The 27629-nt window shown below is 31.3% G+C and overlaps 1 protein-coding gene across 7 annotated transcripts; it reads right to left on the bottom strand.

Annotated features, from left to right (window-relative positions):
- LOC109820229 (tropinone reductase homolog At5g06060-like) lies at window positions 1–26526 on the bottom strand. Of its 7 annotated transcripts, none has more exons than XM_020386343.1 (6): window positions 26334–26526; window positions 26004–26211; window positions 16220–16436; window positions 16025–16131; window positions 15255–15298; window positions 1–352 (listed from the first exon to the last, which is right to left on the bottom strand). In XM_020386343.1, the coding sequence occupies exons 1-6, from the start codon at window positions 26432–26434 to the stop codon at window positions 208–210; spliced, it is 822 nt and encodes a 273-aa protein (XP_020241932.1). In that variant the 5' UTR covers window positions 26435–26526; the 3' UTR covers window positions 1–207. The 7 variants fall into 7 exon arrangements, with proteins under 7 accessions (XP_020241932.1, XP_020241934.1, XP_020241933.1 ...); XM_020386345.1 differs by lacking the exons at window positions 15255–15298; window positions 16025–16131; window positions 16220–16436; window positions 26004–26211; window positions 26334–26526 and adding exons at window positions 1101–1207; window positions 1299–1515; window positions 10670–10877; window positions 11001–11101; window positions 11189–11319 and having other exon boundaries at window positions 1–396; XM_020386342.1 differs by lacking the exon at window positions 1–352 and adding an exon at window positions 13895–14231 and having other exon boundaries at window positions 15238–15298; window positions 26334–26525.

Here is a 27629-nt window from a genome sequence, read left to right as displayed (position 1 = left end):
TAAAATAACAGCCTTTCGTTGCACAAAGAAATTCCAAGATATCGAGTTTTTACATGCAGAAAACTCATAACAGACCCATAATGCAAATGTTTATTATTGTCTAAGCTCAATGTCCACCATATATACAAACTTCAAGCTTAAAATATCAACATGCAATTCTACTTACGCATGTCATTATGTACAGGCCCAAAATGGACAGGTTGTTGCCTAGTCGTGAGTTGGGTAGAACCCATTCACAGTCATTCCACCATCAACAGAGATGATCTGCCCTGTGATGTAGGAGGCAGAAGGGAGGCAAAGGAAAGCCACCAGAGATGAGACTTCTTCTGGCTCCCCTACTCTTCGAAGAGGGGTCCGAGCAATTACACTCTCCACAAAGTCTTTGTCTGCCAAGAGCTGGAAAAAAATGGAAGAGGGGATTAGAATTAAGATTGGGTTAGATAATAGTTTGCAGCGAACAAGAATACTAATCAAAGAAAAAAAGAAAGTTCGCAAGTATATGCTTGAGACTACACATGACTCTACTGCATCTTAGTAGTAGTCTGATCAAGCACCTTCAATGACATGTCAAATTGTAAATCCCTAGAAATAAGGAGAAATGTCACTAGTGATCACATATTAGATCTAGAAATTTCAGGGCTCCACCCTCTCCAATTACCAATGTGACTTGGTTTCTTCCATTTAATGTAGGATCATAGACAGCAATCACATAGATGTCCATGATTCGCTTAAAGGGGAAAAAGAGAGTTCTTAGTGCACAGTTGGGTAGTCCTTGCTTAGATCCACCCAAGATTTGAATATCCGGTGGGGCTGCCCAAAATTCGACAAGACACACTACCAATCATGTTCTTCAAATTCCTGCTCTGCTGGTGATTGTGCAGATATAAAAGTCAAGGACGCGGACTCCTAATAATAAAGATCAAGATTAAATACATGTCAAATTTAAGCACTTAAATATGAAACATACTTGTATTTGTTGTAAATCAACTACGAGCTAGGGGGAAGAAGGAACCAGAGTAATTGACACGTGATATTATCCATGTTCAGGGATATATTATCATACACCTCATTCCAACACCATCAAAGCAGTGAGAACTTACATGATCAACAAGCGAAGTCTTGATGTACCACGGCGAAACAGAATTGACTCGGATATTGTCCCTTGCCCATTCACAAGCCAAATTTTTTGTAATTTGATTCATTGCTCCTGACACACAAAAACACAGGGACATAACTTTCAACTTGCCATCCTTCTAAAAAATTATAAATAAATGTGTTGCTACTATGTGAACTCTTACCTTTAGTTGCCGAATAGATGACACCACTATCTAGAGCAACCACCCCAGCAACAGACGAGATGAATACAATACTGCCCTTTCCTGATGCTTTAAGAAGAGGATGTGCAAGTTGGCACACATGAAAAGCAGATTCAAAGTTGGTCGCCACAAGAAATGAGAATTCCTCAGATGAGTAATCAGTAGTCGGCTTCTTGATATTTGTTCCAACATTATTTATCTACAAAATACTAAGAAGTATTAAAGACTTCTCAGCACACGAATACGAAATCAAAAACCAGAGACTAGTAAGGATCAAGCCATTCAGAGATTGTTTTGCTGACATTTTTACTAGCTTATCTAATTTCAAAAACAAAACTTGAGTACTAGTTAATTGGTCAATTTCGGAATAGATGGCAAAAAAGGATTGAAAAAGGTAACATGAAAACTTTGAATGCAATAAGTTGATAGAACAAATGTGGTCTCATATCACAGTGTATAATACCATGAAGTGAAATATAGCTGGAGTTATTATCCGTATAAAGCATATGTCAGGATTTAGAAATCTATTCGTTTTAATGGATTATATGTAGTTATTGGTATGTGAGTTTTTCAACAAGCCACGCATGTAAACAACAACAGAACTTAAAAATATATGTTGTTAGCAGAAAGATGAAAACTGGAGGAGATTAAGAAGATAGGAGGAGGAGTTAAAAAATCATAGATAACAACATATATTTTTAAACACCAATTAACACCACTATCCAATCATAGATAACAATTACAAAGATAAAATGTAACACATAAACTAATTTCAAAACACTTCAAAGATTTGGGGGGCAAATCTCAAAATACGAAGATTTTGGGACCTAATTTCAAATATCAAAATTTGCGATTCTCATGAACTATAACATACTAATTTGTCAATTTCTGTCTGTTTTGAGCGAAAGCAAATTTGTTATGTACATAAATATTTGTGATTTTCACGGGCTATAACCGACTATATTTTATAATTTGGGTTTTTTATGAAAGAATGTAGATAAATTATGTGTCCATTGTCCAACAAAATTTGCGATTTTCATTGTCTAACCCATGATTTTTGACATTTTGGTTAGTTTTGAACATCAAAATTTGCGATTTCATGAGCTATCCACATGAACTTTTGTATATATCAAATTTTGCGATTTTCACGAGTTAGAACCATTTTGACAATTTTGCTCCATTTTGAACGAATTTAAAGAAATTATGTGTACATCAAAATTTGTAATTTTTATGAGCTATTAAGCCTATAATTTTTGTCAATTTTGGTTCGTTTTGAACAAAAGTGAATATGTTGTGTACATCAAAACTGCGACTTTTGTGGGCTATAATCCATTATTTTTGACAATTTTGGTTTGTTTTGAACGACTATAAATAAATTACATGCACATTGAAATTCACAATTTTCATGAACTAAAACCCATAAATTTAATCAGTTTTGATTCATTTTGAATGAATGTAAATAAATTGTGTCCAAAAAATTTCGTGATTATCATGTGCTATAACCCATAATTTTTATCACCTTTGGCTCGTTTCAAATGAAAGTAAATCAATTACGTACATATCAAAATTTGTGATTTTAATAACCCAGGATTTTTGAAATTTTTGATCGTTTTGAATGAATATAAATAAATTATGTGTATAACAAAACATTCTTATTTTCATGAGCTATAACCCACGAATTTTGTAAATTTTGGTTCATTTCAAACGAATGTAAATTTGTTGTGTGTACATGAAAATTTATGCTTTTCATGGGCTAAAACAAATGATTTTGACAACTTTGGTTCATTTTAAACGAATGTAAATAAATTATGTGTATATCAAACTTTGAAATTTCCACAGGCAATAACGCATGGATTTTCACAATTTTGGCTTGTTTCGAATGACTATAAATAAATTATGTGTACATCAAAATTTATAATTTTTATGAGATATAACCTAAAATTTTTGTCAATTTTGTTTCATTATGAACGAAAGTAAATTTATTATGTACATCAAAATTGCGACTTTCACAGGCTATAACCCACATTTATTTAGGTTCATTTTTAATGACTCTAAATAAATTATATGTACACCAAAATTTACGATTTTATGAGCTATAACCCCAAAATTTTATCATTTTTTGTTCATTTTAAACGGATATACTTTATTATGTGTAAATCACAATGTGTTTTCATGGGTTATAACCTACGATTTTTGATTTTTGTTTTTGTTTTGAACAAATGTAAATAGGTTATGTTTACATCAAAATTTGTGATTCTCATAGCCTATAACATACTAATTTTGTCAATTTTAATCCGTTTCGAACAAAAGCAAATTTGTTATGCACATCAAAATTTACGATTTTCATGAGCTATAACCCTAAAATATTGTCACTTTTGGTTTGTTTTAAACGAAAGTAAATATTTTTTATGTGTAAATCAAAATTTGTGTTATTCATGGGCTATAACCCATAATTTTTGACAACTTTGGTTCATTTCAATTGAATGTAAATAGGTCATGTATATATTAAAATTTGTGATTCTCATGAATTATAACGTACTAATTTTGTCAATTTGGTCCATTTTGAACGAAATGAAATTTCTTATGTTGACATAAATACTTAAGATTTTTACGGACTATAACCGATGATTTTTTATAATTTTGGTTTGTCATTATAGAACACAGATAAATTATATCCATCAAAATTTGCGATCTACATAGGCTAACCCATGATTTTTTAACAATTTTGGTTCATTTTGAACCTATGTTACCCGGGTACTTCTATAATGAAGCCGTACCCATACTGGACACGTACCCGACACTTTTCCGTACCCAAACTTCATGGACACTTCTTGAATATATGCATGCATTTATTACAACATGTACTCAATTATACGATATATGTGCTAATTTAAAACACTTGTCAAAGACTTCCTGGACGTAGAGCTTACACTTCACATCCGTCTTTTGAAAGTAATGAGATACGGGTCAGGTTCGTTTCAGTCCATACCCAAGTTCAACACTACATAGTTAATGGGTCGTTTAGATGTCTAGTAATTTACAATTCACAATAATCAATATGATAAAAGAAACTAAAAAATGTAATCGGAATTTTAATTCTAATGACACATGAAGCGGGAAAATTATATCTCATGTACATTATTAATTCAATATATATATGTAGCCGTGTCCCCGTACCCTACATTTTACAATTTTGCCGTGTCCCCTACCCGTACCCACACCCGTACCAGTACCCGTGCCCGTTTCCATGCAACTTAGTTTTGAACACATGTAAAATAAATTGTGTACATCAAAATTTGCTATTTTCATGAGTTGTACCTAGGATTTTTTTTCAAATTGGTTCATTTCGACCAAAAGTAAATGTATTATGTGTACATTAATATTTACGAATTTCATGAGTTAGAACCCATGATTTTTGACAATTTTTGGTCGTTCCGAACAAATTGAAAGAAATTGTGTACCTCCAAATTTCTAATTTTCTTGAGCTACAACCTATAATTTTTGTCAATTTTGGTTCAGTTTAAAGGAAAGTAAATTTTTTGTGTACATTAAAATTTACGCTTTTCATGGGCTATAATCCATGATTTTTGGCAATTTTGACTTGTTTTGAGCGATGGTAAATAAATTACATGTATATCAAAATTCACGATTTTCATGAACTATAACCTATAAATTTTTTCAGTTTTGATTCGTTCTAAATGAATGTAGATAAATTTCATGTACATCAAATTTCACGATTTTCATGCCCTATAACCCAAAATCTTTATCACCTTTGGTTCGTGTTGATCGAGAGCAAATTTATTATGTATATATCAAAATTTATGATTTTCATGGGATATAACCCAATATTTTTGACAATTTTACATCATTTGAACGAATAAAAATAAATTATGCATATATCAAAATTTATAATTTTCATGAGCTATAGCCCATGAATTTTGTAAATTTTGGTTCTTTTCTGAATGAATGTAAATTTATTGTGTAAGTCAAAATTTATGATTTTCATGGGATATTACCAATGATTTAAACAACCTTGGTTCGTTTTGAATGAATGTAAATAAGTTGTGTACATCAAACTTTGTTATTTCCATTGGCTATAACTATCATTTTTGACAAATTTGGTCTGTTTCGAATGAGTGTAAATAAATTATGTGCATCAAAATTTTTTGCAATTTTCATGAGCAATAACCTATAGTTTTTGTCAATTTTGATTGGCTATGAACGAAAGTAAATTTATTCTATACATCAAAATTTGCGATTTTTATGAGCTAACCCGCGATTTTTTTGACGATTTTGTTTTGTTTTTAATGTCTTTAATAAATTATGTGTATATCAAAATTTACGATTTTCGTGAGCTATAACCCTAAAATTTTGCCACTTTTGGTTTATTTTGAACAAAGCAAATTTATTATGTATATCAAAATTTGTGTTTTTCATAGACTATAATCCACGATTTTTGACAACTTTGGTTCATTTTGAACGAATGTAAGTAGGTTATGTATACATTAAAATTTGTGATTCTCTTGAACTATAACGTACTAATTTTATCAATTTTGGTCCATTTTTGAACAAAAGTAAATTTGTTATATATGCATAAATCTTTGCTATTTTTACGGGCTATATAACCCATGATTTTTGATAATTTTAGTTTCTTTATAAAAGAAAGTAGTTAAATTAGTGTCCACCAAAATTTGTGATTTTCATAGGCTAACACATGATTTTTTGACAACTTTGGTTCGTTTTAAATGAATGAAAAATAAATTGTGTACATTAAAATTTACGATTTTCATGAGCTATACACGTGAATATTTTCCAAATTGGTTCCATTTGAACAAAAATAAATTTATTATAAGTACATCAACATTTGTGATTTTCATGAGTTAGAAGTCATGATTTTGCAAATTTTGGTCAAACGTATGCAAAAAAATTATGTGTACATCAAAATTTGTAATTTTCATGAGCTATAACTTATATTTTGTATCAATTTGGGTTTGTTTTAAACGAAAGTAGACTTTTTATCTATACATCAAAATCTTCAATTTGGATGGCTATAATCCTCGGTTTTTAACAATTTTGAGTTGTTTTCAACTATTATAAGTAAATTACATATTTACATGTACATCAAATATCGCGATTTTCATGAACTATAACCTACAAATTGTTAATTTTGATTTATTTTGAACGAATGTAAGTAGTTTTTGTACAACAAATTTCGCGATTTTTATGCACTTTAAACCCAAAGTTTTTATCACCTTTGGTTCATTTCAAAGGAAAGTATATCTATTATGTGTAGATCAAAATTCATGTTTTTCATTTGCTATTAATGATTTTTGACAATTTTAGTTCATTTTTAACGAACGTAAATAGGTTATGTATACATCAAAATTTGTGATTCTCATGAACTATAACATACTAATTTTGTCAAATTTGGTTCTTTTAGAACGAAAGTAAATTTGTTGTGTACATAAATATTCAAGACTTTCATGGGCACCCATGATTTTCTTTATAATTTTGGTTTGTTATGAAAAAAAGTATAAATTATGTGTACATCAAAATTTGCGATTTTCATGGACTAAGACATGATTTATTTGACTATTTTCGTTCATTTTGAACGAATGTAAATAAATTATGTACATCAAAATATGCGATTTTCATGAGTTATACCCATGATTTTTTTCTAAATTGGTTCATTTTGAACAAAAGTAAATTTATTACATGTAAATCAAAATTTACGATTTTCATGAGTTAGAACCCATGATTTTCCATAATTTTGGTTCATTCCGAATGAATATAAAAAATTTATACGTACATAAAAATTTGCAATTTTCATAAGCTTTAACCTATATTATTTGTCAATTTTGATTCATTTTGAACGAATGTAAATTTGTTGTGTACGTCAAAATTTGCAATTTTTGTAGGTCAATGATTTCAGATAATTTTGTTTTGTTTTGAATAATTGTAAATAAATTAAGTGAAATGAATGAATGTATAAATAAATTGTGTACAACAAAATTTGTAATTTTCATATGTATGTATATATATAGTTTTTATCAATTTTGGTTAATTACGAACAAAAGTAATTTTATTCTGCACATAAAAATTTGTTGTTTTCATGAGCCATAACCTGTAATTTTGATAATTTTGATTTATTTTTAACGGCTTCAAACAAATTATGTGTACATCAAAATTTGTGATTTTCATTCGCTAGAATCCTACATTAGTTTTGTTCATTCTGAACGAAGGATATTTATTATGTGTATATCAAAATTTGTGTTCTTCATGCGCTGTAACCCACGATCTTTGACAATTTTATGTCATTTTGAAAGAATGTAAATGGATTATGTGTACATCAAAATTTGCAATTCTTATAAACTAGAAGGTACTTATTTTGTCAATTTTGATCCATTTTGAACGAAAGTAAATTTGTTGTGTACATAAATATTTTCTATTTTCACAGCTATGACTTATGATTTTGGATAATTTTGGTTTGTCATGAAAAAATGTAGATAAATTTCGTGTCCATCAAAATTTGCAATTTTTATGAGTTAACACTTGATTTTTTTTGATAATTTTGGTTTATTTCAAACGAATGCAAACAAATTGTGTACATTGAAATATGCGAATATCATGAGCTATACCAACGAACTTTTTTCCAAATTCGTTCCTCAGACAACAAAAATTATTATGAGTACATTAAAATTTGTGATTTTCATAAGTTAGAACTCATGCCTTTTCATAATTTTGGTTCGTTTCGAAATAATGTAAAAGAAATTACGTGCACATCAAAATTTATAATTTTTATGTACTTAACCAATAATTTTTGTTAATTTTAGTTTATTTTAAACAAAAGTAAATTTGTTGTGTACATCAAAATTTGCGATTTTCATGGGCTATAATCCATATTTTTAACAATTTTGTTTTGTTTTGAATGATTGTTAATAAATTACATATACATCAAAATTCGCGATTTTCATGAACTATAAGCTAAAAAATTTGTCAGCCTTGATTCATTTTGAACAAATGTCAATAAAGTTTTTGTACAACAAATTTCGCAATTTTCATGCGCTATAACCCAAAATTTTTGTCGCATTTGGTTCGTTTCAAATGAAAATAAATTTTAAAATTTGTGATTTTCATGGCCTATTACCCAATATTTTTGACAATTTTTGTTCGCTTTGAACAAATATAAGTATATTATGTTTATATTAAAAATTTGCGATTTTCATGTAACCCGCGAATTGTATACATTTTAGTTCATTTCGAACAATGTAAATTGTTGTGTACATTAAAATGAGATATAACTAATGATTTTGACACCTTTGTTTCATTTTGAATGAATATAAATAAATTATGTGTACATCAAACTTTGTGTCATCCATAGGCTATAGTTTTTTAAAATTTTGGTTTGTTTAGAATGAAAGTAAATAAATTGTGTACATCAAACTTCACAATTTTCATGAGTTATATCCTATAAATTTTATCAATTTTGGGCAGTTACGTAGAAAGTAAATTTATTATGTACATCAAAGTTTGTAATTTTCATGCGCTATAATCCGTGATTTTTGATAATTTTTGTTCGTATTATAATGACTTTAAATAATGTGTACATTAAAATTTGTAATTTTCATGAGCTATAATTCCAAATTTTTGTCACTTTTGGTTCGTTTTGAACGATGTAAATACAAATTTGTGTTTTTCATGAGCTATATAACCTATGATTTTTGATATTTTTAATTCATTTTGAATGAATGCAAATAGATTATGTATACATCACCAAAACTAGCGACTCTCATCAGCTATAACGAACTAATTTTGTCAATTTGATCCATTTCTAACAAAAGTAAATTTGTTATGTGTACATAAATATTTGCCAATTTCATGAGCAACAACCCATGATTTCCTAAAATTTTAGTTTGTTATGGAAGAATGTAGATAAATTATCAGTCAAAATTTGTAATTTTTATTGGCTAACACGTGATTTTTTTGTCAATTTTGGTTCGCTAGGAATGAATGCAAATCAATTGTGTACATCAAATTTTGTGATTTTCATGAGCTATACCCATGAATTTTTTCCAAATTGAATTCTTTTCAATGAATGTAAATTTATTATAAGTACATCTATTTTCATGAATTAGAACTCATGATTTTTGACAATTTAAGTTCGTTCGGAACGAATGTAAAGAAATTATGTGTACATTAAAATTTGTAATTTTCATGAGCTATAACCTATAATTTTGTCAATTTTGTTTCATTTTTATGAAAGTAAATTGGTTGTGTACAATAAAATTAGCGATTTTTGTGGGCTATAATCCATGATATATACCATTTTTGTTTGTTTTGAATCATTTTAAATAAATTACATGTACATCAAAATTTACGATTTTCATGAATAAAAACCTAAAAATTTTGTCAGTTTTGATAAGTTTTGAATGAACATAAATACATTGTGTACAACAAATTTCCCAATTTTCATGCGCTATAACACAAAAAATTTATCACCTTTGGTTCGTTTCGAGCAAAAGTAAATACGTTTTTGTACGTCAACATAGAAAGAGGTCAGATGTCGTGTGATCTGCATGATATCAAAGATGATATTCGACTCGACTTCCAACAAGTCAGAGATGGCGACATTCAGAAGGAAAAAGAGAAGATGAAAGTGAAAAGACGGTCTCGTACGAGGTAGAGGACGTAGAAGGAAGTTGTTGAAGGGGATAGAAGTTAAGAGTTGATAAACCGGATAGAGCAAGTTTTTTAAATGGATGGAACTTAGAATTAATGGTAGAACAAAGTTAATTGGATAGAACTAAGTCTTCAAGAGGATAGAGCTTAGAAATGATAACATTAAGCTTTTAGAAAGAAGTACAACTATAGTAATAAATGGCAGGAATGTTAATGTTTAATGTGTAGAACCTTGGACATAGCGCCCTGCTCTTCTAATTTAGAGGAATTTGAACAAGTTAGTTAGTTCAATCTAGTATTTGACATTATAAGATCGCTGCTTCTTTAAGCTAGAAAATGATTGTGAGTAGTCTCTTCTGTAGACAATCATTTTAATAACTGGTTGGAAAATTTTAAAGTTTGAGACCCTATCATTTCTCTCAAAAAATTCTTGGTATTGTTGACATAATTTCTTGGCGACGCCGCTGCAAGTGAAGGGAAAGAATTAAAATATGAAAACGTGTGACAAACACAGGTCGCATGAATGTACAACAACTTTGACGAGCAAAACTAATAACTTAAGGGTTAATTGTACATAGACCCCCTGCAGTTTTATTTATTGTGAACAGATCCCTCTGTGGTATCGGCGGCCCAAGTGTGAATACAGCTTCAAAGAAAATAAAAAAATAACTCACCAAAATGTTTAATTTCCCACCGAAAATCGACGAGGCCTCCTTCAACAACTCCTCCCTCTGCTCTCTCACCGACAAATCGCAGACCGATCCGGTGACTCTTAACCCTAGCCCCTCCCATTTCTTCAAGCACGCGCCGAGCTCCCCCTCCTTTCGAGAGCACGTGTGGACCGACGCCCCGAGAGCAGCCAATTCCTCGACCACAGCGTGCCTGTAATCGACGGAATCAAATGAGTAGATGAGGGAAATTAGATTAAATTCGGAGAGGAAATCGAAAGAAAATTCCTCTTAACAATCGACAGAAAAAGAAACAAAATAAGATACGAAATCGAACCCGATTCCTCGAGTTCCGCCAGTGACGAGGGCGGTCATCCCGATCAGAGACCATCGGTGAGATTTTAGGGTTTCGCTGCCGCTGCTGTGATCGTCTCCCATCTTGATAATCGAAATTAAGAAGGGTATCTCTCAAGAATTTTAGTGATGAGAGCATATATAAATAGATGAAACGAAAGAAGCACGTACGTTGGAGAGAGTCGCTTTCGGAAGTGGGTGGGCTTCGCTAAAAACCAATCGCGTCAAGCTCAGGAAGTCGCTTTCTGTTACGAGCTTGTTTAGCTCTGTATTTTTGGGTTTTCGGTTGCATTTGGTTCATTTTGCTCCAATGCTAATGTCATCTCCAAGTATATTAATGGCACAATTTGATATACTATACATTTACATATGACTCTGTTGTTTAGTTTACTTGAATGTTTAGTTTACTTTACAGGTCTTTAAGTTTGCACTTCGTTGTTTAGTTTTCTTTGGTGGTTATGCTGATTCGAGCTTGTTTAGCTCTATTTTGTTGGGAATTTGGTGAGTATTTGGGCTTGTTGTCGAGCTATGAAGGCTGTTTTTTTGGTGGTTATGCTGATTCGAGCTTGTTTAGCTCTTTATTGTTGGGAATTTGGTGAGTATTTGGGCTTGTTGTCGAGCTATGAAGGCTGTTTTTTGGTTGTTATGCTGATTCGAGCTTGTTTAGCTCTTTATTGTTGGGAATTTGGTGAGTACTTGGGCTTGTAGTCGAGCTCCTAAAGCTGTTTTTTCAGTTAATATGGAGATTCGAGCTAGTTTAGCTCTCTATTGTTGGATATTTGGTGGTCATTGGGCTGTTGTCGAACGATGGATGCTGTTTTGTGGTTATTATGCTGATTCGAGCTTGTTTAGCTCTCTATTGTTGGCTATGTGATTGATATTTTTGCTTGTTGTCGGGTTGTTTTGGCTATTATTTTGGTTTCATGGCTCAATCAAGCTTGTTTAGCTCTATATTGTTAGGAACTAGACATTAAACTAGCCATTACTAAAATAATAAATATGGTAGTTAACAATTTTCTATAAATTTGACATATGTAACCAAACAAAAGAAAAAGAAAATTTGCTATTTCTATAAAGTGTGTAGCACATTTTCTTGTTTTGAACCAAACAAGCAAACTTCAAAAAACAAGAAAATTTGTACTTTTTGACTTCTCAAAACTTTTCCTATAATTTTTTTAAGAAATACAAGGAAATCAAATTTTTGATGGAAAACATTTCCTACAATTTATAGAAATGTAACCAAACACCCCCTTAGGCACCGACGAAAAAAATCAATGGTTGAAAGTGAAAGAGATCAGTTTACAGAGTAGAGTTCACCATCTGCTCAATTAATCCTACCTAGCTCCAAACTTCATATAGAACAGTGAGAATTTCTCTTTGTACAAAAGAGATATTGTAACCCTAATTTTTTTTCTCATAGCAGATTCTTCTTCTCTTCTCCGTGATTTTTACCCAGATTTATTTAGGGGCTTTCAACGTAAAAATCTGTGTGTTCGATCAATTTATTATTTCCGCACTAATATTAGTTAATATTATGACCCCGCTTTATCTGATCTCGATTGTCCAACAAGTGGTATCGGAGCCTTGCTTAAAACGCGTGTATCTGTTTATCGTATGCTCTGCGGTTGCCACTAAATGTTTATCGGAGCCTTGCTTAAAACGCGTGTATCTCGATTGTGTCCGAATATTTCCACACATCTAACAAATTCTCCGTCTAAGAAAGGGCCTACTTAATTAGTGACGTCTAAGATGGTCAATGCATTTTTGTACCTTCTGGATGCTTAAAGTTTCATGTAATTAAATAAATCAATCAAGAAAAAAAATTAAGTATGTTAGCCCATCACATCAAAAGCTTAAGCTAATCAAATTAAGCACCTCGACAAAGAACTACGAGTAGTGAGATCAAGATAAATATGATATACGTGTACACGTGAATGCATGGACCTCAAGTCTTCTTATCAATTTTATATTGATTGGTGGAGGACTGAGGCATGCTTTTATGACTAGTTTTAAGGAAAAAGTTAAATACTGGGGATAGATTAATCTACAAGGGTGTAGTCCTTGAGCCCTAGTCGCCCTCTTTGTGGAATTGAGAATGAAAATCATGATCACATCCTCTTACAATACTCTTTTTGTATTTTTATTTATTTTATTTGGAGATCAATTCTTCACAAGTTTTCTCTACCTACTGTACTTAGGATATGCTACACGGTCAGGCTCTGGTAGTTTCTTTATGAGTTGCTTCACTCTTATGCTTTCAATTAGAAGCAACTTTATCTGACAAATCCACCTTGGAAAAAAAAAAAAACTAGCACAAGTATACATTCACAATAATAACAATTGTTGCAGATTTACGAATAAGCCATAAATTGAACTCCTCATAATTTCTGTTTGAACCGGTAACTGGAGATAAAACACTTTTCCCATATGGATTTCAATTAGGCTTGTGGCAAGACCGGGCAAGCACAGAGGGCAGCCTAAGCCCTGCAGATACGAACTTGACAAGAATAGTTGAAGAATCTAGGCAGATATCGTTGTTATATTTTCCGAAATTCTTGTAGAAGAGAATTTTCACTGCCCACATTAACATACAACACTGCAGCCATGGGCCAATTTGATGAAGAAAAAAGATAACATAAGATATGACAGCAGTAAACTGAATACAATATCAATAGGTCATGTTCACTGAGGAAAATACCTTTAGATGATCGATAACCAAGTAAAAGAATTGGCTGAAGCCGCTGCATAGCCTCTCCAGCTTTCTAACCTGTTTCTCTCTCTTTATTGAAGGCGAGCCCCTTGATATATTTTGAGTAGAAACTCCACCAATTGTTTGGATCGATAAAACTTTAGCTATAACAATAACGGCGAACCAGATATAAAATAACAGCCTTCCGTTGCACAAAGAAATCCCAAGATATTGAATTTTACAAGCAGAAAACTAAATAACAGACCCATAATGCAAATGTTTATTATTGTCTAAGGTCAATGTCCACCATATAAACAAACTTCAAGCTAAAAATATCAACATGCAATTCTACGTATGCATGTCATTATGTACCGGCCCAAAATACACAGGGTGTTGCCTAATCGTGAGTCGGGTAGAACCCATTCACAGTCATTCCACCATCAACCGAGATGATCTGCCCTGTGATGTAGGATGCAGAAGGGAGGCAAAGGAAAGCCACCAGAGATGAGACTTCTTCTGGCTCCCCTACTCTTCGAAGAGGGGTCCGAGCAATTACACTCTCCACAAAGTCTTTGTCTGCAAAGAGCTGGAAAAAAATGGAAGAGGGGATTAGAATTAAGATTGGGTTAGATAATAGTTTGCAGCAAACAAGAATACTAATCAAAGAAAAAAAAGAAAGTTCGCAAGTATATGCTTGAGATTACACATGACTCTACTGCATCTTAGTAGTAGTCTGATCATGCACCTTCAATGATATGTCAAATTGTAAATCCCTACAAATAAAGAGAAAGGTCACTAGTGATCACATATTTAGATCTAGAAATTTCAAGGCTCCACTCTCTCCAATTACCAATGTGACTTGGTTTCTCCATTTTTTTCTCTTAATCAATGTAGGATCATATACAGCAAACCCACAGACGTCCATGATTCGCCTATAGGGGACAAAGAGAGTTCTTAGTGCACAGTTGGGTAGTCCTTGCTTAGTTCCTCCCCAATTTTCCACCCAGGATTTGAATATCCAGTGGGGCTCCCCAAATTACGACAAGACACACTACCAATCATATTATTCAGATTCCTGCCCTGCTGATGATTGTACAAAAATTCAAGGACACGGACTCCTAATAATAAAGATCAAGACTAAATACATGTCAAATTTAAACACTTAAATATGAAACATACTTGTATTTGTTGTAAATCAACTATGAGCTAGGGGGAAGTTTGATCTAGTGTATGGAATAGCGGGATCGCATATAAGGGTTGAGGGAGTGATTTGATGCCTCAAGCTCGCCTTTTTAGGGGATAAAAAAGTGATTTTTATTTCTAGATCTGACCTCTTGAATTCTTTTTCTGTAGGCCATTATGTCGCGAGTATCGAGAGGTCGTTTTCCTGCTGCATCGGTTGATGGCGCGCTTCCCTAATATGCTGGTGAGCAATTTTTTGACCTTTTTCGAAAATTTACAAATTAGTCCTCTTTTTCTGGATATTTGCAAATTGGTCCATTTTACCCCCCGTTGTCTTCTTCTGGCTCCCCTACTCTTCGAAGAGGGGTCCGAGCAATTACACTCTCCACAAAGTCTTTGTCTGCAAAGAGCTGGAAAAAAATGGAAGAGGGGATTAGAATTAAGATTGGGTTAGATAATAGTTTGCAGCAAACAAGAATACTAATCAAAGAAAAAAAAGAAAGTTCGCAAGTATATGCTTGAGATTACACATGACTCTACTGCATCTTAGTAGTAGTCTGATCATGCACCTTCAATGATATGTCAAATTGTAAATCCCTACAAATAAAGAGAAAGGTCACTAGTGATCACATATTTAGATCTAGAAATTTCAAGGCTCCACTCTCTCCAATTACCAATGTGACTTGGTTTCTCCATTTTTTTCTCTTAATCAATGTAGGATCATATACAGCAAACCCACAGACGTCCATGATTCGCCTATAGGGGACAAAGAGAGTTCTTAGTGCACAGTTGGGTAGTCCTTGCTTAGTTCCTCCCCAATTTTCCACCCAGGATTTGAATATCCAGTGGGGCTCCCCAAATTACGACAAGACACACTACCAATCATATTATTCAGATTCCTGCCCTGCTGATGATTGTACAAAAATTCAAGGACACGGACTCCTAATAATAAAGATCAAGACTAAATACATGTCAAATTTAAACACTTAAATATGAAACATACTTGTATTTGTTGTAAATCAACTATGAGCTAGGGGGAAGAAGGAACCAGAGTAATTGACACGTGATATTATCCATGTTCAGGGATATATTATCAGACTCCTCATTCCAATACCATCAAAGGAGAGAGAACTTACACCTTCAACAAGCGAAGTCCTGATGTACCACGGCGAAACAGAATTGACTCGGATATTGTCCTTTGCCCATTCACATGCCAAATTTTTTGTAATTTGATTCATTGCTCCTGACACATAAAAACACAGACTAACTTTCAACTTGCCATCCTTCTAAAAAATTATAAATAAATGTGTTGCTACTATGCGAAGTCTTACCTTTAGTAGCCGCATAGATGGCACCACTATTTAGAGCAACGACCCCAGCAACAGACGAGATGAATACAATACTGCCCTTTCCTGATGCTTTAAGAAGAGGATGTGCAAGTTGGCACACATGAAAAGCAGATTCAAAGTTGGTCGCCATAAGGAATGAGAATTCCTCAGATGAGTAATCAGTAGTCGGCTTCCTGATATTTGTTCCAACATTGTTTACCTACAAAATACTAAGAAGTATTAAAGACTTCTCAGCACATGAATACGAAATCAAAATTCAGAGACTAGTAAGGATCAAGCCATCCAGAGATTGTATTGCAGTCATTATTACTAGCTTATCTAATTTTAAAAACAAAACTTAAGTACTAGTAAATAGGTCAAATTTGGAATAAATGGTGAAAAAATATTGAAAAAGATAAGAATGTAGTGGAAGTAATAGAGTGGAACATGAAAACTTCCAATGCAATAAGTTGATAAAACAAATATGGTCTCATATCAAAGTGTATAATACCATGAAGTGAAATATAGCTGGAGTTATTATCCGTATATGTCATATGTCAGGATTTAGAAATCTACTCGTTTTAATGGATTATCTGTAGTAATTGGTATGTCATATTTTCAACAAGCTACGCATGTAAACGACAACAGAACTTAAAAATATATGTTGTTGCAGAAAGATGAAAACTGGAAGAGATTAAGAAGATAGGAGAAGGGATTAAAAAATTGTCTGATAACTGGCCCACTAATATGATAATTTGAAACTACCAATGCCTGATTAACACCAATTAACACCACTATCCGATCATAGATAACAATTACGATGGTAAAATGTAACACAAATAATTTCAAAACACTTCAAAGATTTGGGGGATAAATCTCAAAATATGAAGATTTTGGGACCTAATTTCAAATATCAAAAATTACAAACTATAACATGCTAATTTTGTCCATTTTAGTCTGAATCAAGCGAAAGCAAGTTCGTTATGTGTACATAAATATTTGTGATTTTCACGGGCTATATCCCATGATATTTTATAAATTTAGTTTTTTATGAAAGAATGTAGATAAATTATGTGTCCAACAAAATTTGCGATCTTCATTGTCTAACCCATGATTTTTGACAATTTTGAATAGTTTTGAATGAATGTAAATAAATAGTATACATTAAAATTTACTTCATGGACTGTCCACATGAACTTTTGTCAAAATTGGTTTGCTTCAAATGAAAGTAACTTTATTATGTATACATCAAATTTTGCAATTTTCATGAGTTAGAACCATTTTTGCCAATTTGCTCTGTTTTGAATGAATGTAAATAAATTATCAGTACATCAAAATTTGTAATCTTTATGAGCTATTATAACCTATAATTTTTGTCAATTTTGGTTCATTTTGGACAAAAGTAAATTTGTTGTGTACATCAAAATTATGATTTTTGCGGGCTATAATACATTTATAATACATTATTTTTTATAATTTTGGTTTGTTTTGAACGGCTATAAATAAATTATACGTACATTGAAATTCGCAATTTTCATGAACTATAACTCACAAATTTTGTCAGGTTTATTCATTTTGGAGGAATGTAAAATAAATTATGTACAAAAAAATTCGTGATTATCATGTGCTTATTACCCACAATTGTTATCAACTTTGGTTCGTTACAAATGAAAGTAAATCAATTATGTGCACATCAAAATTTGTGATTTACATAGGCCATAACCCAAGATTTTTGAAAATTTTGATCGTTTTGAACGAATATAAATAAATTATGTGTATAACAAAATATTGCGTTTTATGAGCTATAACCCAAGAATTTTGTAAATTTTGGTTCATTTTGAAGGAGTGTTAATTTGTAATGTGTACATGAAAAATTGTGCTTTTCATGGAGCTATAACCAATGATTTTGACAATTTTGGTTTATTTTAAATGAATGTAAATAAATTATGTGTACATCAAACTTTGCAATTTCCATGGGCAATAACCCATGATTTTTTGACAATTTTAGTTTGTTTCGAATAACTGTAAATAAATTATGTGCACATCAAAATTATAATTTTTATGAGATATAACCTATAATTTTTGTCAATTTTGTTTCATTATGAACGAAAGTAAAGTTATTATGTACATCAAAATTACGATTTTCATGGGCTACAACCCACGTTTTTTGAAACTTTTGGTTTGTTTTTAACGACTCTAAATAAATTATGTTTACATCAAAATTTTCAATTTTCATGAGCAATAGCCTTAAAATTTTGTCACTTTTTGTTCATTTTGAATGAATGTAATTTATTATGTGTAAATCAAAATGTATTTTCATGGGCTATAATCTATGATTTTTGATAAATTTTTTTGAACAAATGTAAATAGGTTATGTTTACATCAAAATTTGTGACTCTCATAAGCTATAACATACTAATTTTGTCAATTTTAGTCCGTTTCAAATGAAAGCAAATATGTTATGCACATCAAAATTTACAATTTTCATGAGCTATGACCCTAAAGTTTTGACACTTTTGGTTTGTTTTGAACAAAAGCAAATTTTTATACGTAAATCAAAATTTGTGTTTTTCATGAGGTATATTCCACAATTTTTTACAACATAAGCTTAATTTAATTGAATGTAAATAGCTCACGTATATATTAAAATTTGTGATTCTCATGAATTATAACGTACTAATTTTATCAATTTGGTCCTTTTCGAACGAAAGTAAATTTGTTATGTTAACATATATACTTAAGATTTTCACAGATTATAACTGATGATTTTTATAATTTTGGTTTGTTGTGATAGAACATAAATAAATTGTCCATCAAAATTTGCGATTTTCATAGGCTAACACGTGATTTTTTTGACAATTTTGGTTCATTTTGAACGCATGTAAAATAAATTGTGTATATCAAAAATTGCTATTTTCATGAGCTATACCGACGATTTTTTTCCAAATTGGTTCATTTTGAGCAAAAATAAATTTATTGTATACATCAATATTTGCGATTTTTATGAGTTAGAACCCATGATTTTTGACAAGTTTGGTTCATTTCGGACAAATGGAAAGAAATTGTGTACATCCAAATTTCTAATTTTCTTGAGCTATAACCTATAAATTTTGACAACTTTGGTTTGTTTTAAAGGAAAGTAAATTTTTTATGTGTACATTAAAAGTTACAATTTTTATGGGCTATAATCCATGATATTTGACAATTTTGGCTTGTTTTGAATGATGGTAAATAAATTACATGTATATCAAAATTTACGATTTCCATGAACTATATAACCTATAAAAATTTTCAGTTTTGATTCACTCTAAATGAATGCAGATAAATTTTCTATACATCAAATTTCGTAATTTTCATGTTCTATAACTCAATATTTTTATCACCTTTGGTTCGAAGTAAATCTATTATATGTAAATTAAAATTTGTGATTTTCATGGGATATAACCCATAATTTTGGATCCTTTTGAACGAATAAAAATAAATTATGCATATCAAACTTTGTGATTTTCATGAGCTATAGCCCATGAATTTTATCAATTTTTATTTTTTTAAACGAATGTAAATTTATTATGTGTACATCAAAATTTGTGACTTTCATAGGCTTTAACCAACGATTTAAATGACCGTGGTTCGTTTTGAATGAATGTAAATAAATTATGTGTATATCAAACTTTGTGATTTTCATGGGATATAACCATCATTTTTGACAATTTTGGTCCATTTCGAATGAACGTAAATAAATTATGTATATCAAAATTTATAATTTTCATGAGCAGTAACCAATAATTTTTGTCAATTTTGGTTAGCTATGAACGAAAGTAAATTTATTCTGTACATCAAAATTTGTAATTTTCACGAGCTAATCTACGAATTTTTGACAATTTTGATTTGTTATTAAGGACTTTAAATAAATTATGTGTATATTAAATTTTACGATTTCTGTGAGCTATAACCCTAAATTTTGCCACTTTTGGTTCATTTTGCAAGAAGTAAATTTATTATATGTATATCAAAATTTGTATTTTTCATGGGCTATAACCCACGATTTTTGATAATTTTGGTTCATTTTGAACAAATATAAATGGATTATGTATACATTAAAATTTGTAACTCTCGTGAATTATAACGTACTAGTTTTGTCAATTTTGATCCATTTTGAATGAAAGTAAATTAGTTGTGTACATAAATCTTTGCTATTTTCACAGGCTATATAACCAATGATTTTTTAGGATTTTAGATTGCTATGAAAGAAAGTAGATAAATTATGTGTCCATCAAAATTTACAATTTTCATGGGCTAACACATGATTTTTTTGACAATTTTGGTTCATTTATTATGAATGAAAAATAAATTATGTACATTAAAATTTGTGATTTTCATGAGCTATAAAAGTGAATTTTTTCCAAATTAGTTCCATTCAAACAAAAATAAATTTATTGACAGTACATCAAAGTTTATAGTTTTCATAAGTTAGAAGTCATGATTTTTGCAAATTTGGGTCAAACGAATGCAAAGAAATTATGTGTACATCAAAATTATTAATTTTCATGAGCTATAACCTATATTTTGTACCAAATTGGGTTTGTTTTAAACGAAAGTGAACTCATTAAAATTTACAAATTCGACGGCTATAACCCATGATTTTTGATAATTTTGGTTTATTTTGAACCATTGTAAATAAATTATGTGTATATTAAATATCGCGATTTTCATGAACTATAACCTAAAAATTGTCAATTTTGATTCGTTTTGAACGAATGTAAATATTTTTTGCACAACAAATTCCGCAATTTTCATGCACTAACATCCAAAATTTTTATCACATTAGGTTTGTTTCAAACAAAAATATATCTATTATGGGTACATCAAAATTCATGTTTTTATGGGTTATAACCCACGATTTTTGATAATTTTGGTTCATTTTGAATGAATATAAATAGGTTATGTATTATACATCAAAATTTGTGATTTCCATGAACTATAACATACTAATTTTGTCAAATTTGGTCCTTTTAGGACGAAAGTAAAAATTTGTTGTGTATATAGATATTCAAGACTCTCACGAGCTATGACCCATGATTTTTTTTTATAATTTTAGTTTGTTATGAAAGAAAGTATAAATTGTGTGCATTAAAATTTGCGATTTTCATGGATAAGGCGTGATTTATTTGACTATTTTGTTTCTTTTTGAATGAATGTAAATAAATTATGTGCATCAAAATTTGTGATTTTTATGAGCTACACCCATGATTTTTTTCTAAATTGGTTCATTTTGAACAGAAGAAAATTTATTACGTCTACATAAAAGGTTATTATTTTCATGAGTTAGGAACCTATGATTTTCCACAATTTTGGTTCGTTTTGAATGAACATAAAAAAATTGTGTACATCAAAAATTACAATTTTCATGAGCTATAACTTATAATTTTTGTCAATTTTAATTCGTTTTGAATGAATGTAAATTTGTTGTGTACATCATAATTTGTGATTTTGCGGGTTATAATCCTGATTTTATACAGTTTTAGTTTGTTTTGAACAATTGTAAATAGATTACGTGAAATGGATGAATGTAAATAAATTGTGTACATCAAAATTTGTAATTTTCATGAGCTCTAACATATAATTATTGTCAATTTTAATTCGTTTTGAACGAATGTAAATTTGTTGTGTACATCATAATTTGTGATTTTGTGGGTTATAATCCATGATTTTATACAATTTTAGTTTATTTTGAACAATTGTAAATAGATTACGTGAAATGGATGAATGTAAATAAATTGTGTACATCAAAATTTGTAATTTTCATGAGCTATAACCTATAATTTTTATCAATTTTGGTTGATTACGAACAAAAGTAATTTTATTCTGCACATAAAAATTTGTGGTTTTCATGGGCCATACCATGTGATTTTTAACAATTTTGATTCGTTTTTAACATCTTTAAATAAATTATGTGTACATCAAAATTTACGATTTTCATTAGCTAGAACCCAAAATTACTTTTGTTCATTTTGAACGAAGGAGATTTATTATGTGTATATCAAGATTTGTGTTTTTCATGGGCTACAACCCACAAATTTTGACAATTTTGGATCGTTTTGAAAGAAAGCAAATGGAATATGGGTGCATCAAATTTGCAATTCTCATAAACTATAACATACTAATTTTGTCAATTTTGGTCCATTTCGAATGAAAGTAAATTTATTGTGTACATAAATATTTGTTATTTTCACCGCTATAACCTATGGTTTTTGATAATTTTCATTAGTTATGAAAGAATGTAAATAATTTATGTGTCCATCAAAATTTTCGATTTTTATGGGCAAACACTTGATTTTTTTAATTTTGGTTTGGTTTTAAACGAATTCAAATAAATTGTGTGATTTAAAATATGCAATTATCATGAGTTATACCATCGAATTTTTTCCAAATTGGTTCCTCTTAGACAAAAATAAATTCATTATGAGTACATCAAAATTTGCAATTTTCATGAGTTAGAACTGATGACTTTTGACAATTTTGGTTCGTTTTGAACGAATGTAAAGAAGTTACATGTACATCAAAATTTGTAATTTTCATGATCTATAACCAATAATTTTTGTTGATTTTAGATCATTATAAACAAAAGTAAATTTGTTGTGTACATCAAAATTTGCGATTTTCATAGGCTATAATCCATATTTTTCACAATTTTGGTTTGTTTTGAATGATTGTAAATAAATTACATATACATCAAAATTCGCGATTTTCATGAACTATAAGCTACAAAATTAGACAACTTTAATTCATTTGGAAGAAATATAAATAAATTTTTTGTACAACAAATTTCGTAATTTTCATGCGCTATAACCCAAAATGTTTATCACATTTGGTTCATTTCAAATGAAAGTAAATCTTTAAATTTGTTTTTTATGGGATATAACCCAATATTTTTGACAATTTTTGTTTGTTTTGAACAAATATGTAGAACCCCGTATTTTTGTTAGAAGTGTAAGTGAATTATTGGTGATAGATAATTCTATTATGGTAAATGACTTGAGGTCATAAAATATACTTGATAACAAGTTATCAGATATGTATGAGTGTATTTTTATAGAGTTTTGTGCATTGGTTTTGGCAAATTAGCAAAACATGCACGAATCTGAAAAACATCGGCTTAGTCGACTCATGAGTCGACTTATGAGTCGACCTATGTCGACTTACGGGCAGATTTTCAGATTTTTCAGTTGTGGGTTTGGGTGAGTTTTCTTTCGGGTTTTAACCGTATTATATATATTTTCTTTTACCCGAAACCAACCCCAAACCCATCAGAATCCCAGAGAAACCCTAGCCCCTCTCTCCCCTCAAACCCTAGTTCGTTTTTGGTGATTTTTGGAGGATTTTCGGAGGATTTCAGCGGGTTTTGACGAGGTACAGCGAAGGGAATCATCCTCTCTCGGATTCAGGAGTTGTTCTAGCATACCAGAGGCGAGTAACATCTCGCTCAGCCCTCACCCACTGTTTGTATAGTTTTCTTTGAGATTTATTTCGAATTATTGAGCCTAAAACGTATTTTTTGTGCATAAAGATAAATGCTTTATATTATGAGTTACAAGATCTACATTTTCAGTTTAATAAAAACTCACCAACGTTTTGTAATGTAGATCCAGATCTGGAGTTAGCAAGATCTACATTTTCAGTTTAATAAAAACTCACCAACGTTTTGTAATGTAGATCCAGATCTGGAGTTAGTTTTAAACATGTGTTTCTTTGTGATTTCTTTGTTTTTAAACGTTTTTAAACATGGATAAATATGTTTAGGGTTTTAATGTAAGTTATTACATGCAAATCTTTCGTTTCTGTTGATACACGTGTTAGAATCAGAAATATTTTGTTGGACATGATGAACTTTAGATTTAAATTTTTCATATAAATCATCGTATGCAGAAAAACTGAGAATTTTCTGCTCAGTCGACTTATGAGTCGACTTATCAGTCGACTTATGAGTCGACTGATGAGTCAACCAATGAGTCGATTGACGGGAAAATTTATAGTTTTGTGTTTTGTTCTGGTCGACCAATGAGTCGACCAATCCCAGTCGACTATGAGTCGACTGATGAGGAATTTTCTAGTTTCCTCAGTTTGGATCTGTTTGGGTTATTTCAGTTTAACTGAAACTATTTATGCTTGTTTATTATTATTGCGTGCTTTAATATGAACGAGGAGTCGCCTCGAATAACGGGTATTAGTAATTTTTGTTTAACCTGTATCTTTACATATGAGATGACATGCGGACACGAGTTTAGGTTTGCACACCGAGACACGTGAGAAATTAGGATATACGCATCTGTTCATATATTTCATCTAGTCCATGTGTTGGGCAATTATGGTGTAGTCCATGCGTTGGACATTTATCACATTCAGTCCATGTGTTGGACAATTTTCATATGCAGTCCATGTGTTGGACATCCCATGTGTTGGACAATTTTCATATGCAGTCCATGTGTTGGACATCCACTACATCTAGTTTTAGTTCATGTGTTGGACATCAGTTTAGACCTTGAGATTTCCATGTGTTGGACATCCACTACATCTAGTTTTAGTTCATGTGTTGGACATCAGTTTAGACCTTGAGATTAACACTGATACTTGCATAGGTTGGACATGACACTTATGTGAGTTACGACATGACACCGGATTTAAGTTCTGAGATGTGTTTGTTTTCTTTTATTTTTGTTCTTGTATTAAATTTCGGGTTTGGTATTTAGGAATTTACAATTTAAGCTACAAGGTATATACATGAGGGTTTCCTTGTTTGGATTATTTCGCTCGACGTATCTATGCTCGTGTTGTAATCTAATCTAATACTATTCTAAAAGTGGTTTGGTATGTTAAAACATTTCTCCCGAAAATACCCTTTAAAACACATACATACATACATAAAATCCATAAAACACATACATATAACCATAACCACATACATATATATGCATGCATTCTTAATAATGTCATAACTCTCCTATTGATTGTCCACTAATATTTAACTTCTATTTTTTGTAACCCCTCCACTAATCCAATATTAATGTCACCAAACCATTCATTATATATTTTTTAACATGTATTAGAGCTTGCAATGCACGTGCAATTTTATAAAAACCGTCATTCATTATATATTTTTTAGCATGCCAATCCAAAAAAATGATACATCAACTATAAAAACATATAAATTTTTTAATAAGGAAAAATATTTTAAAAAAAATTAATTTAATTTTATAAACACGAGAGGAGTTGGGGATTAGCCGTCAAAGATTTTAACTTATTATTAGGTGCTTTCATTACAACTATAATGAATTGTTTCTTAAGTGGTGATTATAATTCATTACCTCTAACCATTTAAATTCTCTAACGTCAACATTAAACAACCATCCATTAATCAATCCTATTAATCCATTAAGAGTTACCATTAATTCACCATTATAACTCCATTAGTTAGATACTAATCCCCCAACCTTTAGGCTTCTGTTATCAGTAACAACTCATCCTTCTTTCCTTTATATGTTCAGCCTAAAGACAAAGCCAACAACACTAACGTTAAAACCCCTAACCAAGATCTCTTAAAGGTCACCGACGCTCCTGTTCAGAGAACTACATAGCAGCTTAAATTGACCACATAGTACACTAAAAAAGAAAAGTTCTTACATCTTCTAATAGGATCAAATCAATGACACCCACATTTTCAATTTTCAATTCATCAAAGTTCTAATGCAAACTTTCCAGGAATTACAACACTAGAAAATAAAAAACTCACCAAAATGTTTAATTTCCCACCGAAAATCGACGAGGCCTCCTTCAACAACTCCTCCCTCTGCTCTCTCACAGACAAATCGCAGACCGATCCAGTGACTCTTAACCCTAGCCCCTCCCATTTCTTCAAGCACGTGGCGAGCTCCCCCTCCTTTCGAGAGCACGTGTGGACCGACGCCCCGAGAGCAGCCAATTCCTCGACCACAGCGTGCCTGTAATCGACGGAATCAAAAGAGTAGATGAGGGAAATTAGATTAAATTCGGAGAGGAAATCGAAAGAAAATTCCTCTAAAAATCGACAGAAAAAGAAACAAAATAAGATACGAAATTGAACCCGATTCCTCGAGTTCCGCCAGTGACGAGAGCGGTCATCCCGATCAGAGACCATCGAGGAGATTTTAGGGTTTTGCTGTCGCTGCTGTGATCGTCTCCCATCTTGATAATCGAAATTAAGAAGGCTATCTCTCAAGAACTAGGGCGAAAAGCTTATCCACGTACTAGCAAAGAGGAAGGAAAAAGTTAAGCCATATATATTTTTTTTGGAAAAGTGTGTCAAGGCCTCAAGAGCAATAGCAATATGTTCAAGAGCAATAGCAATATGTTCATGTAATGCAACCCCTTCACTTTTTTTTTCCATGTGGTTCAGGCCCAAGAAGTATCACATCATGTGCTACAGCTCTCTTTTAGTAATTATTACCATCCAAGAGAGGATAAAAAGTATAAAACCTAAAATGTCATTATCTTCTCTATTCTTTCATGTTAGGTCTAATTTCATGTTAAGCCTAATAATAGTCCATGTTAAGTGTAATTTCAGTTCATGTTGTTAGGAAACATCCAATAACTATGAACGAACGCCAAGAAAGCTCCATCGCCGATGTGGACGCCGTTGGAAGAATTTGGAGGGAACTAGAATTTTTCCCTAGCAAAACTCATTTCTAATCATGACTACAGTGACATCATGAAAAAAAAAGGTGGGGTGGGGGGGGGCGTATCATGGTCTTCAAATGTTTGAAAGTGTTGGGTTTTGTGTTTTGGGTGCTAAAAGAATTGTGGGTTTAATTTTAGGGTTTTTGGGAGCTTTGAAAAAATCTTGGGGGGATAGATACTTGGAGTTATTTTGGGGGCAAGAAGCAATTTTCCCTATAAAAAAAGAGAGAAAACCCTAACCTCTAGATTTTAAATGAAGTGCAAAACACTTGGATTCATGCATGAAATCTGGTCAAGAAACATTGACACTACATTTCTCACGCGTATGTGCATTAAACCAACGGGATGTATATCCAGTACCTGTACTTATGGCCCATAAACCTAAGAGCCCATAAACCAAAGAGACCCTCTCCAATTATCACCTAACTAGAGTAAATCTGAATCCAAGATTTTAATATGTGGGGGTACGTTGAGGAGAACTTTGAATAAATCAGTGATCAAGCTAGATATTAATAATTTTCCGAACAAAAAATGATTTTAATAATTGGGAGTGAAGAGTACTTGGAATCAAAGGGTTTCACCAAATTTAGATTGGAGGTATTGATCTGACATGTCACATATGTGATCACCAACCATACAAACATAACCACTACAGTCTTTGCCGGCATGAATTAATTTCTTCTACAATTGTGCATCCTGGATT

The sequence above is a fragment of the Asparagus officinalis genome, chromosome 8, assembly GCF_001876935.1.
Source record: "Asparagus officinalis chromosome 8, Aspof.V1, whole genome shotgun sequence".
Classification (NCBI taxonomy): domain Eukaryota; kingdom Viridiplantae; phylum Streptophyta; class Magnoliopsida; order Asparagales; family Asparagaceae; genus Asparagus; species Asparagus officinalis.
Note: the sequence above shows the minus strand (reverse complement) of the source record. Positions and strands in the feature narration are given on the sequence as shown.